Below are 17014 nucleotides of genomic sequence, written 5' to 3'. Positions count from 1 at the left end.
CTCACCGCAGGGCCTCAGGTGCCAGACTTCCAACAAACCTGTGGCCTCCCCAAAGGGGTGGGCCGGAAAGGTACAGATTTCAGGACACCCCCCTAATCAGAGGCCACACACGGCGGGGGGGAGCAGGGAAGCCAGATCCGGACGGAGGGTGGTGTTCCCTGGGACAGTCAGCAACACTGCAGCCTCGGATGTCCGAGGCGCCCGGATGTGACCACTGGCCGCACCGGAGCCCCAACACCCCAGCCAAGACCCCAGCGTCCCTGCCCTCCCGGCCTTCACGCTGCGCCTGCCCCCATGGTGCAGCCCCCGGATGCCTAAAGTGCACCCAGGACCCTGCGCTCGGCTCCCGGGCACCGCCGCAGCCCAACTCGCTCCGGACGCAGCGGACACGAGCCCTGAGCGGGCGGCGGGGATGCAACGCCCGCAGTGCGACTGGCGCAGCTTCCGACGCGCGGGGCGCGCTGCCCAGACCCCGACCCGACGGCCGAGGAGCGACGCCACGCCAGGCGAACAGCCCCTCCGGCCCCGCTGAGCCGGCGGCCCCGGGCGCGCTCATCCCGCCGCCGGGCAGGAGATTGCCCTGGATTCGAGAACACGCGAGTGCGCACAGGACGATGGGGACGCGCACTGGGCGGAGGTGCGGATCGGTCCTTACTGGGGAAAGCAGGGCCAGGAGAGTGGGACAGGGACCTGCTCTTGCAGGGAAGGAGAGGTCCGTCCGACACCCAGGAGAGGGACATGGGGGTCTCCTCCAGCACCTGGAGGAAGTGGAGAGAGGGTGTGTTCCGGAAGGCGGAGGGAAGTACACTTCGGGTCCAGGATAATGGTGGGGGGTCGCAAAAGGTGAATGGGAGGCGTCATCCCTGGTGTAGGGAGAGGGGATGAAAGGTCTTTCTGGGACCTAAGAGAAGCAGGAGGGAGTCTGTTTCGGGCCAGGGGTCGGGGACCACTAGGAGCGAGCAGGGCACCACGCAGGACCGGGATGCGAAGGGAGGGGAGCCCGTCGGGCAGCGGGCAGGCTGGGGGAGGAGTGCGCTCCGGCCCGAGGGTACAAGCAGGAGACTCGCTTTCGGACCAGGCTGGGGTGGGGGGACCCGCCGCAATGGGAGGACGACTGTGTGAGCAAGTCTCGGAGTGGAGGGAAGGGTGTCGAAGGCACTCACGGAGAGAGGGCCGGTCCCAGCTGGGAAGGGGGTCTGCTCGGCAGCCAGGGCCGGGGCCGCTCACCTTAGGTTTGTACAGCCACTTTCGGAACCTGTTCATCATCGCCGCGCCGGCCCGGCCCGGCCCCGGCGGCCCTCCCCTCCGCGGCGCTGCTCCCGGGCCCGGCTGCGGCGCGCGGCGGACGCGGGGCAGGGCCCGGCCGGGGCCCCACGCGGACTCAGAGCGCCGGGCGGGCAGCAGGCAGGTGCACGGGGCAGGTGCTCGGCCGGGAGATGCTCTGCGAGCGGCGCGCGGCGCGGACCCACAGACCGCGGCGGGCGGGCGGGCAGGCGGGCTCGCGTAGGAACCCGGCGTGGGGGCGCTGGCTCCCTGCGGCTCACTGACACCCCACGCCTCGGCCAGCTACCGCCGCCCGCGCCACACATGCGCCGACGCGCCGCTAGCCCCCAGCCCGCCGCGAGCTGCGGAGGCTGCCCAATCCTCGGGCCGCGCCGTGCCCCGCCCGAGGCGCGCTCACCCGCAGGGGCCCGGCGCGCCCGGAGGGGCCGAGAACTACAAGTCCCGATGGACATTGCGGGGAGGCGGGACCCTGGATGCGCCGACATTTGCTGCGCCGTGGCCGCTGTGCATTTTGGGGGCTGTAGTCTTCCGGTCGACGGCGCCGGAGCGTGCAACGGTTGCTAGGTGACGACGCCCAAACTACACGCCAGAGCCACTCCGGCCCGGAGGTTTGCGGAGGTCCCCGCGAAGCGAATTGGGGGACCCACTGCTATTCCCGAGTCCCCTCGCACCAGCCGGGCCTTGGCAGAGTCACACAAAGCCCGCCGACAGGTACGGGGGAAGGGAAGCAGATGGGACCCGAAGGGAGGGCGAGGCGTGTTCCCTCAGCAGCAGCACCTTCTACCTCCAGCTTCCTTCGACATGCAGGCCAGTTCTCATCTTCCTTGCTTCCCATCTTCTTGTCACTAACCACTTCTTCCCAGTTTTTGATCCTATTCCTAGTTCCTTGATTAAAGTTAACGGTGTTTGTTTGTTTTTTTAATGACCATAATAAATGGTATTCACCACTTCCTCGATAGTGCACTAGTTTGGATCCATAAAAAAATCAGCAAAATCGAAGAACCTATAATATGCCAGGTAGACAGCTAAAAATAGGTATGCGGCCTCACTGTCAACTCCCGCTGGTACCTGAAGAAACTGAGGCCGGAAAGGCTGCGTTACTCTGGCCGTGGGAGGGGCACCCTCTCCCAGAAGACTTGCATTTCCCCTGCCCCCACCTAGCACCACTTCGGCGTCTGGCAATGTGCAGATTTAGGGTTCAGGAGAGGGAAGGAACTCTCCCTTGATGGAGAGCTGCTTCTCCACTGCTCGTGGTATCACTGGTTCTGGACTCTCCAACCCCTCTGTTCCCGTAAAGTCAGTGTGAACCTGGGCACAGGCAGCAGTCTGAGATTGCCCTGTGTGTCGTTGAGGACCTGACTCATCTTCCCCATTCCCTCCCAAGTCCCATTTAGGGGACTGATGGTCCACTAAAGAGCAACCCCCCCCCCGCCCCGAGTTGCCTCTTATCTCCAATTCCTTTACACTCCCCTCTCTTGAGTGGGCTCCAATCAGATTTTCACCCAGCCCCTCCTCCAAGGCTCTTTATCTAAATCATCCTTGACCCTAATGTTGCTAAACCCAGTGATGAGAGCTCAACCCCACCTCATCCAGCAGCAGATGACCCAGCTGAGTGCTCCTTTCTGGACACACCATCCTTACTTGGCTGGAGCAGATAGCACCCTCTGCCTCCTCCCATGGCTGCTCCTTCTCAGTCTTCTTGGCTGGCGCCTCCTATGCTCCTAACTCTAGACCTCCTAACACTGGAGTCCCAAGACTCAGTCCTTGGAAGCCCCCCTCTCCAGCCACTCCCTGGGTGACTTCCCACCACCACATGGTTCAATGAACAACCATCTTCTCCTTACGTTTCCAAAACCTACATCTCCAGCCTGAACCTTGCCCTGAGAGTCCAGGTCCCTCTCCCTGTTCTTTGCCAGTTTGATGTCCAACAACCCCTAAACAAAATGTGTCCAGCTGCACTCCTAGTCCCCCCCATAAATCCTGCTCCTCCCCAGCTGCGGCTTCCAGCCTGAGAGCTCGTGTAGATACTTGGTGGACCGTTCTCTACAGGTCTGTCGTTGGTCTGCTCCAAGGCTGGGACTGTTGTTGCTACTCAGAATCTCCCTTCTATGCTTCCCAGTTTGAAACTGTGCTTGGGGCGAAGGCTGACCTCAGGAAACAGGGTGTATCAGTTAGGATGAGGTTCAGCTGCACACAGTGAAAAATTTCAATACCATGGTGGCCCAAACAAGATTATTCATGTTTCCATAAAATAGGTCCATGGGGAGGCAGTCTTGGGAGATACAGCACCCCCAAAAGTCGTCAGGGACCTGGGCTATTCTAGCTTGCTCTTCTGCCACCTTTAGCAGGTCCCCTCCCAGTCCAGGATTGCTGCGTAAATTCCTGCCATTACCTCCTGAGTCCAGGCAGCAGGATGAAAAAGAGAAGAAGGATAGGCCCCTTTCTTTCAAGGAGATTTTCTGGAAGTCTCGAACTCTTCTACCTCTGGACATACCCAGATGGCCAGGAAGACTAGGAAATGTCATCTTTCGATTGGGCAGCAATAGACCCAACTAAAAATTGAGGGCTTGTTACTCAGGAGGAAAGGAAGAGTGGAGATTGAAAAGCAACCAGCAAAACCTGCCACATGGGTCTGTACTTTAAGCAAAGCCATCAGAGCATGACTTAGCAGAAAGCCTTAGGAGACTAGCTTTAATCAAAATAAAAAGCCAGGAAAAGAATAAATTTTAATTAACACACATTTGGGAATCTGTGTAGATGAAGCCTCTCTAGTGGTTGAGCGTGTTGAACTGGTTTGTGTCTGATGGAATTTAAATCTCCTCATATAATCTCGTTTCTGTCTATAAAGGATTTGCTAAGAAAAGAAGCTTTGGTCCAGCTCACCTTTAGAGTTTCCTTAAACATGAGACAGTCAAGTCCTGATTAGTGGAGTTAAAATCAATATTTAAAAAAAAACAATAAGCTTGGAGATTAAATCTCACTTCCCACCTATGTGGTTTTACACCATTAAAATGAAGCTGAGGTGCTAAAAACACACATCAGAATGGGATGAACTTCAATTCCTGTTTCTCCCCAGAGCCATGACTATTTTGACTAAGATCATGGGTTCATTTCCGTGGGAATGCAGAACTCGAGTGCCCCTTCCCAGTGTCCACCATCACGGGCAGATCCCTGTGCCGGGTGTGACCCGTGTAGGGCCTTCTGTCCCAACACTGCAGGGAGCGGGGTTCAAGCCCAGCCCCCACGGCCCCTCTCTGCCTCTTCCACAGGCCTGTCTACTCACTGCTTCTGGTCCCTTCCATCCAGGCCCCTCTCGATGGCGGGAGACATGGGCTGCCCTCTTGCTTCTCCTTGACTTGCACCATCACCAAAGGGCCCCAAGGATCATCCATTCTTCAGAATGTTCCAGCTCCAGTACAGGAGGGGAGGGCAGAGAAGCCCTCCCGCCCCGGGTGCAGCTCCCACCGTGCACACACGCGTGCGCGCACACACACACACACACTCGCAAACATGCACACACGCACACACGCACATTATCCACTCTCACCGCGTGCAGCAGGTGCAGGAGGCTTCCTCTGGGCAGAGCCACTTTCAGAGCAGATGCTGGGAGGTGGCTCGAGGCCGGGCCCCATACCAGGGCAGCACCCTGCATGACCGCAGTGCGTTGGGGAAGAGGAGAAAAAACTCCATCCTTAACACTGTTTCCATAAAAACAGACTTTTTGCCTCGGTTCAGGGTTTTCCTTGTGAGCCCTGGAGTGCATGACTGTTACTTCCTTTTAGCATCTTGGGTGGGGGGTGCCTCTCTCACACAGTACGGCTTGCCCCTGAGATGTTATCTGGATCCCGTGGAGTGGGTGCGGGGAGGACTTTGGAACCCAGCCTGGGCCCCAGGGGCTCCCACAGGCAGAAAACCCTCCTTGGGGATGAGAAGGCTGACTTCCCACCCCGACCTCTGGCTCAGGGAAGATCCGTTCTCTTCCATGTTAACTTGGGGCATTTATTATTCTCCAATTAAATGAGATGATGAAACTGAACTCTGTTGACCTCTAGGATCTGTGGAAGCCAAGGCTTAGAAAAGCACAGGATCTTCGGGTAGGTCTGTCTCTTTCAGGTTGAAATACAAGCGCCCTTTAGGGTACTTGATCCTTTTGTGTATTTTTATAGTTTTTAATTAATTCCACAGACAATTTTGTGCCAGCTCTGGGGTAGGGGTGGGGAATCAGAGGTGGGGAGGCGGGGCCCCGCACCAGGGGCCCCCAGTGGTGTCAGGGGAGTTTGGACAACTTCTAAGGAGGCACAGAGAAGCTAAGAGAGGAGGAAGGAAGGCTTCGCAGGTCGTGATATTTGAATCAAGTGTTTAGGGATGCCTAGGAGCTCAGCAGGGAGAGGAGCAGGGTGAGTATTCGAGGTTCCGGAGACATGTGTGCTGCAGCTTCCGAACCAGTGAGAAGCCCAGCGGGCAGGCAGGCGGGCCGCAGGGCAGGCGGGTGGACAAAGGGGGCCCAGGGGCTGCGGCCCCGGGGTCGGCGTGCTGAGGAGGCCCCCCGGGTCCTGCAGCAGCCAAGAACCTCGGGGGTGTGCTGGTGATGGCTGGAGTGGAAGGAGGCTCCGCGGACCAGAGACCGCCCCTCCCACAGCCTTCCCCACGTCAGAAGGCGGCACCGTCACCTGCCCCCCACAACAAGGCCGGGCCGGGGTCCTGGTGGTGCCCGCCGCTGGCTTGCTCATACCAGCAGCTCACACACACTTTGGGGCGAGAACTGATATACAAATGGGAAGTCTCAGGCACCCGCGTGAGCCACTGTGGGTCAGCAGTCAGCCTGGTTTCTGCAGAACCCATCTTTGAAGCCACTGACTCTCCTGAGACTTGGTCCCCAGGGCCAGCCCTCCGCACCAGGGCTTCAAGCCAGTTTCAGTGCCATTTCCAAGTTCCAAGAGGGCTTTCTTCTGGCCTCATTCAGGAGAAGCTCCTGCCGGCCTTTGTGTCCGTGCACAGCCAGGGCTGGGCCCCAGTCAGGCCTCCGTGGCTGGGTGGTGCAGGGGCCCAGGTGTGCAGCCACAGAGGCATGGGGATGCAGACCCTGGGCTGACAGGCAGGCGGCTGCGTTGCTTGCTCTCCTGTCTCTGACCAGGGCAGGAGTCAGAGCCTCCAGCAAATCCTCGGGGAACGGGGACATGCCAGGTGCAGAGCGCACTCCTCCTAGAACCTCTGTCCCCTGTGCTCTGGCGCCCTTGGCCTGCCGCCCGCTGTCACCTTCCTGGAAAACCTCCGGCTTCCCAGTCCCAGGCCTGCCCGTTTCTGGGCTCGCTCCTCGGACCGGGTGCAGGGCCCCCCATCTGCACAGCCGACACTCTTCCAGGTTGGAGCCGGGTGCCCGAAGCTACCCTGCACCCCGCCCTCCCCGCGCAGAAGCACGCGGGCGCCCTGGGGCCTGTCCGTCCAGGCTGCCCTTGGGTTTTCCTCCTGCTTTCTAACCGTCTCTGTTTCTGCTCTCTGGGAGGGTTCCTCAGCTCCATCCTCTGCCTCTTCTATTTCTATCCTCAGTTCTGCTGTCGTTTTCTAATTTCCAAGAACTCCCCCTTTCCTGCAGGTGTCTGCCAGCTGCCATCCCTCTCACCATCCCTCGGAGGCGGTGCAGTCGTCTGTTTCTGGGTTTTTCCTGCTGCATATTGTCTGCTTCCTCTTGCTTCCTTTTTGCTGGTTTTTGTTTCTGGGCTTTGTGTGAGAGGCTCTCTGCGGTGTCTGGTGGCATTGGGCTCTCGTTGTCTTCACAGAGATGGGGGGTGGGGACTCGGCCAATGGACTGTGATTCGCTGAGACTGGCCATCTCCCTGGTGACCCCAGTGTCAGTGTATGTAGCTTTTGTCTTGTCTCTCAGTCTCAGCCTGGAGGGTCCAGGTCTGGGTGCTGCTGTCCAGAGCCAGTGCAGCTTGTGGGGTAAAGAAGAGGTGCCCTCGCCGTCCCCAGGGCCCTAGGCCTGGCTTTGCCAATGGCCGGTGCCCAGGAGGGCCAGAGCGTGGTGACCCAGGGGAACTAGACCAAGGGGGGGGGGGAGGGGGCCCCGGGGACCTGGCCACCAGCTCTGAGGACAATTTAGGGGTCACCTATTAGAACCAGTTCCTGAGGTCCCAGGCACCCCCCAGGCAGCTTCTCCAGGGTCTGCCAAAGAAGGGCTCTGAGCACACCAGTCTCCTCGGGCTGTTTCTGGAACGTTCAGGCCTGGCCCTTACTGGCCGTGCAGCTCTCTGGGTGCTGGTGACCTCGTCTTTAACATGGGGGAGGTTGAGCCTGGCGACCCAGGGGTCCTCGTTGCCTCAAACTTTTGTGATTAGGTCCCCCCGTCCCTGTGAGCCGGGCCTGGTCGGTGGCCAGTCACCAAAGCCCAGCTGGGCTGAGGGGCTCTCAGAGGCCGACTCACAAGGTGCCTCCCCTCTCCGGGCTTGCCCCTCCTAGGGGCCATCCCCACCCGCGCACAGTGTAGGGCTTGGGGGCAGGTGGGGGCAGCCCGGGAGTCTCCAGAGGGCATGGCGGAGAGGCCCGGGGCTGCGGGTGAGTGGGAGCCTGGGGGCGGACTCCCCAGGCCTGGGCCACAGGCAGCAGAGTCCGGTGGGGACGCAGTCCAGGAGGCGGGCCTGGGCTTACCGCAGCCAGGGCCCCCGCTTCCCTCCAACAGTGCACGCCACACAAGGTCCCGGGCTCCCCGGTGGGCTTCCTGTCAGTTTGGTGAGGGTCCTTCATCGCCTGCCGATCTGACTGCCCAAGGGGCCTGGGGGGCGTGACCTGCCACGGTTTGCTTTTAGGGCCCCGCCTGGGAAGATGGCCTGCTATGGGAAGTGCATTGAAACTGTGATCAAGCAACTGGACCAGTTTAAACCTGAGAAGGACAGTCCTGAGCAGTTCCTGGAGACTGTGTCCACCTCCCTGCAGGTAGGGCTGGCGCGGTGGCCCCGGGCCGGTGGGGAGGCTGCGGCAGCGGCGCCTGTCCTGGGCTGCCGCATCTCTGGGAAGCAGCTTCGATACGCCCGCATCAACTGCTGCCCTTCCTGCTGACGGGGGGCCGAGGCGAGGCTCTCCCAGCCAAAGGCCCACGTCCCAGCGTCACTGAGCCACGAGGGTGCTGGCAGTGTTTCCGCAGGAGCCCTTCAGGCAGAGGCCTCTCGGCCTCGGGAGGCCTTCCTGGCGCCCAGAACGTGCATCAGGCTCCTCTCGTGAGAAGTCGCCCCGTCGCTGGGGATGCGCCTACGTGGTCGCACCAGCCGCCACTGAAAGCAGACGTGTCAGCCTGGACGCGCCTCCCTCCCCTCCCTCCCCTCTGTGTGAGGCGCAGGGGCTGGTCCATGGCAGCGAGGCCCACACCTGGAAGGGGACTCAGCCCTTGTTTCTGCGCCCCGGGGGGTCCCTGTCCTTCTGTCCCACTTCAAGCGCAGAGGGACCCTGAGCTGAAGGCCCTGGGACCGGAGCAGAGCGCCGCCCTCTCAGGCCTGTCCTGCTCTAACACCTGAGAGGCCCCCTGTGACCTGACCCGCATCCGTCTGTCTGTCCGTCCACCCACCATCGAAGGCAGGTGTCCTGGGAGCAGGAGCATGCAGCGCAGGGGTCCCGCTTTCAAGATTCGTGGTGTGGGCCCCACCGGGGCATCCAGAGGAGGCCAAGTACACCCAGGGAAGCGCTCGGGGGCTGCCCACTGGCCTGCTGCCCCCCAGCGCGCCTGACCCGCACCCGCTGGAGGGAGGGGCTGCTGTCACCAATGTGTTGGTTGCAGGATGTTCACCTTTAATTGCCAGCTGCAGCCTTCCCCTTGCTTTTGTTTAAGAGGGCCTGTGGGAGCAGCTTTGCTGGCCCCCAGGGACGTGGCTGTGGTCAGGCCCCACCCCAGCCCCCCATTACCTGGAGGGTGTGGCCTCTGCTGTGCCCTCTGGCCACAGATGGACCCACCTTCCCTTCCTCCTTCAGCTGCCACCTCGTGGTTCGGTAGCTGAAAGACCTAGCAGGGACGGGGTGGGCGGTCACTGTCCTGTGGAGGGGCCGGGGCCCTGGGCCATGCACACCGAGGCTGGAGGGTTCTGGAAACCAAAGCCTCATGTGTGGGAGAAAGCCGGGACCATTGGCCCAGTCCCTGCTCCCCAGTGTCGCTCAGGAAAGGCTGTCTCTGCCAGTGGACCCCGGCAGTCAGCAAGGACTGGGGACTGGGGGACTCCGGTGCGGCACTCCCCTCCCCCACTCCTCTGCACCCCACTTCTCATACTCTTCCCTGAGACCCTAAGTGTTTGGGGGAAATGACGAACACAGCCAAGGGCCGAGCCCATCCACAGTGCTTCTCTTTCCCCCTCAGACTGGGCTTGCCCAGCTCAGTGCACCCCAACCCCTGCTGGCCCGCCTGCTCCCCACCTGCAGCCTGGCCCCTTTGGCTGCTCCCTCTGTCTGTCCCACCTCTCTCCCCTCAGTGGGTCTTTTCCACTTTCCCAACAGCCACAAGTGCTGTTAGTTCTCCCAACCTGAAGAAACAAAGAAGCCTCTCAGCTCCCCTCCCTGCGTCGCCCGCGGTTTGGCCCAGCTCAGCCCCCGAGCTGGTCCCCCAGCCCAGGGGGAAGGGGCTGCGGGGAGGGTGGGCGGGGAACGAGAGGGGGCTTGTGCAAGAGGCCAGGGGAAAGCAGAGGTGGGTAGGGGCCTGGAAACAGCAGCCCAGGTCCCTGCTGGAAGGCAGCAGTGGCCAAGTCCCAGAAAGCCTGTTTCACTTTCTAGCTGATTGTGTCAGAGACAACCTGGGCTCAGGAAATAGATTTTTAAATTTTTTTAAATACCTGATGTAGTGACATCAAAGATCCAAAACCCAAACGGTTCAGAATGGTGTCCATGGGGGTGCCCCCCACCGCGGCCCTCCCAGAGGACACGCAGAGACCAGCACCCTGCGTTTCCCTCCCCGGGACTGCCTGGGCCTTGCTTGCACAGGCAGCGGATCCGGCAAAAAGCGTGTCTAAACTATATAAATTATATGCATCAAAGTTGTATGTAATTATATTTAATTTTTGAAACATTTTACTAGGTGGGAGCACATTGTGACACAGTCCTGCACTTCGCATTTTTCACTTCGAAAGATTTCATGGGAATTATTCCATGTTCTTATCTTAAAGCTTAACTGTCATAACCATCCCTTGGTGGGTTCGCAGATGTTTCCAGTCCTTTACTGTCACAAACTGGCCCACTTGTCCCTCCACACCTGGGCAGGTGCGCCTCGGGTCAAGTCCCAGAGTACTGGCCCTCGTGATTTCACAAGATTGCCAGTTAACCCTTGAGGGAGGTCTACATACTGACAGGCTCCCCGGCAGGTGAGGGGCGCTTTCTCCCCGTGTAGCCTGCTGGCGTGGGGAGCTAGCAAGCGTTTTTAATCCTTGACAATCAAATAGGTGGAAGAGCGTTTGATGTGGTTATAATCAGCATTTCCCTTGTTATATTTTCACACATTTCGAAGCAGTATATATTTCTTTTTCTGAACTGTCTGCTTGGACACTTATCTGTTAGGAAACAGTGTTTGGCTATAACAACACCAGAAAAGCAGTGGCTCAAAGAAATTAGAGGTAATTTTGCTCACATAGGAAGTAGTCTGCACACAGGGAGTCCAGGGTGGGTTCACCCTTTGCCTCGTAGTCCCAAAATGGCTGGCCTACCTCCAGCGCTGCATCTCCTTCCCAGGTGAGAAGGGGAGAAAGGCAAACAGCATAAGGCAGGTGCCAGCTGAATCTGCCTAGCTTTCAAGGAGCTTTCTTGGAGGCCACACCTAGGAACTGCCACTACATTTCATTGATGAGAGGCATGTGCCACATGGTCCATCAGCAGGGGGGCAGAGGAAGTTTCAGCTGGGCACATCACCTTCCCCAACATGACAGCATTCTTCAGTTAGGCAGGAAGGAAGGGAGAAGGGATTGTGTGGGCACCTGGCAAACTCAGTTTCCTATTTTCCTACTTTTCTAACTGACTTCAGTCTTTGCACTGCTGGTGAGCAGGAGCCCCTAGGTACTGGCGATATGAGTTACAAATCTGTGTTGTGGTAAAACCAGCGTCCAGGTCCCCTCCCTGCCCTGGACCAGCTCTGCCCTGACCCTGTGGTTCCAGCAGACAAGCTTGGTCTGGGAACTCAGTGACTCCTGTAGGAGGCACTACTGGTTACCGAAAGCTGGCAGCTTTGTGGTCTTCTGGTGCCCCTGTCCACAGGCCCAGCCCCTCCCCAGGACTTCCCATGAGGCCCTTATCAGGTGCTTGCTGCTCTGCCTGGGCCTGGCCAGATCCCCAGACTCAGGAGCCCTGAATTTGACCAAGGCCCAAGACTGTATCAGAAACTCAGAAACCCCTTGGGTTGTAACACTCTGACCTCAGTGACCGAGGCTGGCCCAGACTCAGGGGCCGGCTCTGGCCCTGGGGCCTCACAGTGTGACCCAGGCCTTGCCCTGCCTCCTCTGGGAGAGAGTTCCCCCTAGTCCAGCCCCAAGAGCCCTCTGCTGGCCCAGCCAAACGATCTGGTGTAGGGTTTGGTGCCCTCTGACCCCCAAGTCAGCCCCGGGCCCTGTGACCAGCTGGGCTGCCCTTCCCAGTGGTGAGGAAGGTCATGGGCCTGGCCCCATACACGGGCCCAGGGTGTCACTTATTGCCTGGCTCTGTGCCTTCCAGGACCCGTGGCCTAGTGCAGCCCTGCCTGACCTCCTCTCCTGGGGGCGGATGGCATCCAGGCTTGTAGCCGCAGCGCAAGGCTCTGACCTCATTAAAACAATACACTCACACTTCCCGAACACAGACGTTTAAATGAATGAGAAGTGGAATTGCTGCTGCCCAAGCCCTGGAGGCAGAGGAGCCGTGGGCAGGCGTCCCGCAAAGTCATGCAGCCTCGGCTCAGGCCCTGCTGACTCAGGGCGTCCTCCGTGCCAGCCCTGCTGACTCCCTGCTTCCCGCCTGCCCGCTCCCCAACCCCTGGGCTTCCTTTGACAAAACAGGGGACTGGGGCCCAGCTGGGGCGGGTGCCCTCTGCTGTGGGCACAGCCCAAGGGTGAGAGGAGCCTGGGAGAGAACTGAAGTAGGGGCCTGGTTACTGAGAACAGAGCTGACCCTTAGCAAGGGCCCCCCCTCTCCTGCCTGTGCTCCAAGGAAGGAGCCCCCGCTCTGTGCCCGGCCTTCACTCAGGGGACGTCATGGGAGGCAGGGCGCTCCATCCTCTCTCTTGTGAGCACCCAGGTGACAGTCTAGCAGAGAAGGGGCAATAAACCGCCAGAGTGTGCTGCCCGTCAAGTGGGCCAGGCCGTGTCTGACCCTGAGGGGTGGTTAGGGATGCCTCCCGGGTCAGGTGACATCTGAGCAAAGACCTGATGGGAGTAGGGGAGCAGGTGTGCAGGGAAAACCATCGCAGAGAGAGGGAGCAGCCAGCATGGAGGCCCTGACGGGGCATCCCACGTGTTGGAGAAAAAGAGGGAGGCCGGTGTGGCTGGAGTGGAGCCAAGGTTGGGTGAGGACTCAGAGGGAGCTGGACCGTGCTGCCGCTCAAGGACTCCTTCTGGAAGGTACTGAGGAAGGATAGACATGATCTGACTTTCATTTTAAAAGAATTGCTTGGCAGCTGGCCGAGGTGAGAATACACTGAGGCGGGGCAGGAGGGGAAGCGGGAGAGCCACTGGGACCTGGGCCCGGGGACAGTGCGGGCGAGGGAGGGGTGTCCCAGGCTCGACCGGGGCCCTGGGGGCAGGGGTTGTGTTTGCTGAGGTGAGAAGGCTGGAGGGGCAGATGTGGGCACAGCCCAGGCGGTCAGCACCAGACGTCCCAGTGGACAGTCGGGCAGGAGCAGGAGGAGCTTTCTCGGGTACGGGAGGGCTGGCCAGGGGCGCCCGTTTCAGCCTTGATGCTGGGTGAGGTCACCCAGAGGGCAAGTGCTGGTTGGAGCAGCCCTGGAGCCTGGGGGCGAGGGTTGTCGCAGGAGGATGTCATCCCCAGGTTAGGTGGGGTCCCCACAGGAGCCCAGAAGCCACTCCAGGCTGTGGAAGGAGCAAGGGATTTAAGACAGCAAGAGCTGAGCTGTGGGGAGGGCTGAGAATGGATGCCTGGGCAGCCTCGGCTCTCCCGAGTGCCTGCCGTGCCCCTGGGGTGAGGGAGCCGTGCCGGGCACAGCTGCCCACTGCCCTCCGGGGGCCTCTCCTCTGCCGAGATGAGGGGGTGTCCCTCGCCTCCTGTCTCTCCTGCAGGCGCATCTCACCAGCAGAACCACGCTGCCCAGAACCCTGGGGGCGAGTGGCTGGAGAAGGCAGCTCTCGGGCCTCCAGCCTCCATGGGACAGTATGTGGGCACCGCGCTCACACACCTGGGGCCGGGGCTCCAGGAGGACCTGGGCTTGGCCAGGACCCATCACGTGATCTCTTCACACTGTTGTTTTCCTAGCATGAAAGCAAGAGAAGAAATCACAAAGGACAACTTAAAATATTTTACACAAAGTTGAATGGCAAACCGCAAGCTCACGACAAACAACTATTCCATTAACGACCGTGTTAACTGCCTCAACATACCAAGAGCTCCCAAAGTGATTAGAAAAAAGACTATCCCAATAAAAAAATTAGCCAAGAATATAAACTGATACTTCGCAGAAGAGAAATACCAATTAACGCCCAGTAAATGTATGAAATTTCATGGGTAATGAAAAATCCAAAAGAAAGCAATGAGGTACCGAAATTTATCTAACAGATTGGCCAAAAAATGGCAGGGGGAGGATGCTGCCCGCAGGAGTTTGTTTTGATGTGTTTTGCATCTGATGAGATCCTGGTCTACGTTTTCAGTTTTACGCGGTTCTAACAGTTTTATTCTGTCGTCTTACTGTGAGTTCCCCAGGATGTCATCATGTTGGTGGCGGCCAGCTCATCCATGAGACAGACAGGTCAGACTCGACCAGTGATTCCCTCTGATCATGTTCAGGCCGTTAACACCCCACCGCTGCACGTAGCCCCGCTGCCCTGGACGTTTCCTGCCTTTTGTGTGGTTTCCTTAGATTCTCGGAAGTGAGATGACTGGATTAAAGCGTATGGAAAATACAAGGTTCAGGAAACATGCTTCCAAATTGCTTTTGGGAAAGACTCCACACCCTCGACCCCCACCAGCCTCACTCACTGCTACTCTGACAACGTCCGATGGTCTTTTTGCTGACAGTCAAAAATGTGATCACTTTTTTGAGTAGGTAACACGTGACACACACAGGTTACAAACCCCAAAGTGTGTCAAAAAGGAAGTGAAGAGGTCAGTCTTCTCCGATGCTACTCTCCCCTAAAGATTTTCTTTGCTGGTTTTTTTTTTCTTTTTGTGATTTTTAAAATCATTCCTTTGAAAAGCTTTATGGGAACTTTTTTTTATTGTGGCAATTAAAATACACGACATAAAATTTACCATCTTAACCATTCTCGTGTGTACCGTTCAGTGGCATGAAGCACGTTCATGCTGTGAACACCACCAGCGTCCATCTCTAGAACATTCTCCTCTTCAGGAACTGAAACTCTGTCCCCCTCCACCTCCCCAGCCCCTGGCGACATCCATTCTACTTTCCGTCCTGGGCATCTGACTCCTCCAGGGGCCTCAGGTGCTGGAGTCACACAGGGCATCTCTTCTGGGGTTGTCGCCGCGTCATTTCCATGTTTATTTCTGCCCTTGCCCCCACCTCCCTGTCACTGCCTGGGAGGGCCTGGGGGGCCGTCCCGCGCAGGAGCTTTCCCCAGCACGCGGGGCGCCCACGCCTGGAGGCTGCGGCCCCCTCTCGGGCTGTTTCTCTTCCAGACTCTGAGTCCCCAGAAGCAGGCGTTCATCCTGGAGATTCTGTCCGGGTGCCTGGAGTACCAGAAGCTGCTGACCATCGTGGTGGACGCCTTCTACTTGCGGGACGGCCGGCTCTGCCTGTGGGCCGACTACAGCCTCTTTGAGGGTAGGTGCCCGCAGCCAGCCACATAGCGGGAGCCCACGCGTCCCCGCGGGCCAGGCGCTCACCTCCTTGTCAGCCGCAGACTCTCCAGAGCAACGGTGACCTCCCGGGGCACACGCGATGTCTAGGTGGTCCTTCTCTCACCAGTTCCTTGTGGCTGCCTCCTGAGTGGGTGGACAGGGGATGGGCTCCCCCCCTTACCGACGTGGAGATGGACTCCAGGCACACTGACAGCCACGCCTTGCTGCCCACGTCTGGAGCCCCAGCCCCCAGGAGGCCAGCCTGGGGGAAATGACAAACCTTTATCATCGGCTGAGCTCTTGACCCCACAGCTCTGAGGATTTATGGCTGGCCTTATGGCCAGGGTCTGGACTGTCCTGATAGGGATTAAATAGGAGGAGGTGTCTCTGCCCAGGCTTCCTGCCGGCCATCTGCCCTCATGGGGCGTGGTGACCATGGGAAGGGTGGCCCAGCCCCTGACCCCACATAGGCTTCAGTGCCCGTCCAGCAGGGGAGGGAATGGGACTGAGGGTGCTTGGAGACTGAACTGGGTGCCCCCTCACCCCCTCGCCCAGGGACATCCAAGTTCTAGTTGACGATTCAGCCTCAGAATTACCAATCTGAAATCCAGAGAAGTTTTGGAATTTCTGAAAATGTATCGCACGAGGCCCTGCACGAGGAAGCTCTTTAAAGGCACGGGTCCCGCCCACTGAGACGCGTCGCTTGTGCTGCGGTGTCGCCTTGCTTGTTCCCACATGGGCCCTGACGAGCTTTCCGCCTCTGGTTATGCACCCTGACTGAGGTGGGCGCCTTGGGCTCTGGTTGCTGCCCCTGCAGCGCACTTGTTGGGCCCTTAGCCTCTGTCTGACTCCCCCAAGATCAAACGCGAGGGGCCCAGGGAAGGGGACCTCAGTGCCCCCGTGGGACGAGCCCTCCTCCCCACCCGCGCCCTCTGTCCACAGTGATCTGCTACCTGGCCGCCTTCCAGCTGGAGGAACTCGGCCTTCAGCTCTTCCGTGACATCGTCAAGTCCCAGCCTGTCCACAAAGTGTGCAAGGTGAGCCCCTCCTGCCCCAGTTCTGTCCTCAAACCCAAGGTCAAAGGCTGGTCCCGTCTGGCGCTGACCTCTCACCTTTCTGGCTCATTGTAACGAGAGGAACTGCTGGGCTTATCCTGTTTGAAGCAAACCCACACCATCTCCTCGCTGCCAGCGTGCTTTCTGCGCCCGGGGAGTTTGGTTTCCATGCCTCGGGGTCCCGGTGGGTGGAGACTGCTGGATGTCAGCTGCCAGCCGGGGCGGGGCCCCTGCCCATCCAGGGCCTGGGCCTCTGGGGCCTCCTCAGACTCCTCAGACTCGTGGCCAGACCCCAGGCTCACGGCAGCCCCTCCCCTCCAGGAAGGGCTGGGCAGTTTTAAGGGGGCCAAGGGGCAGGGGCTGAGGATTGGCACGCTCCTGGAGGGGACTGCAGAGCCCACCTCACTGCCCTGCCTGGGGCCACATCTGTGGCTGCCTGCTTACCTTTGTGAAAAGCTGGGATACCCAGGCCTCAGGGCCGGCAGGACCGTGAACGAGCCTGAGGCCCACTGCCCTTTGCTGGCCACTCCCAGAAGTGTGTGCCGTGGGACAGGCCCTTTCTCCGCCCGCAGTGCCCAGGGGCAGGTCGATCCTGTAGGCACTCGTCCCATGGTTGAGGAAACTGAGGCACAGAGAGGTTTGGTAACTTGCCCAACGTCACACAGCAAGTGAGCAGACAACGATTGGCTCCTCTTCCTCACTCAGCTTGGGGGTCAGTCACC

General features: G+C 59.3%; 2 protein-coding genes across 5 annotated transcripts in view; one reads left to right on the top strand and one right to left on the bottom strand.

The window, feature by feature from the left end:
• The window catches only part of ZFYVE28 (zinc finger FYVE-type containing 28), an 87881-nt gene extending 86210 nt beyond the window's left edge, over positions 1–1671 (bottom strand). The window contains exon 1 of the mRNA XM_072947168.1: positions 1228–1671. Coding sequence (XP_072803269.1) covers positions 1228–1266 — 39 coding nt within the window. The 5' untranslated portion in view covers positions 1267–1671. The remainder of the gene's footprint in view (positions 1–1227) is intronic.
• Positions 1672–1858: 187 nt separating this feature from the next.
• CFAP99 (cilia and flagella associated protein 99) overlaps positions 1859–17014 on the top strand; it is a 31843-nt gene continuing 16687 nt past the window's right edge. For all 4 annotated transcript variants that reach the window (XM_072947141.1, XM_072947133.1, XM_072947156.1 and 1 more), the window contains exons 1-4: positions 1859–1995; positions 8088–8214; positions 15076–15220; positions 16180–16274. In XM_072947141.1, the coding sequence (XP_072803242.1) occupies positions 8104–8214; positions 15076–15220; positions 16180–16274 (351 nt within the window). In that variant the 5' untranslated portion in view covers positions 1859–1995; positions 8088–8103. The remainder of the gene's footprint in view (positions 1996–8087; positions 8215–15075; positions 15221–16179; positions 16275–17014) is intronic.

Source organism: Vicugna pacos, chromosome 2, assembly GCF_048564905.1.
Source record: "Vicugna pacos chromosome 2, VicPac4, whole genome shotgun sequence".
Taxonomy (NCBI): Eukaryota; Metazoa; Chordata; class Mammalia; order Artiodactyla; family Camelidae; genus Vicugna; species Vicugna pacos.
This window is presented reverse-complemented; position numbering and strand designations above follow the sequence as displayed.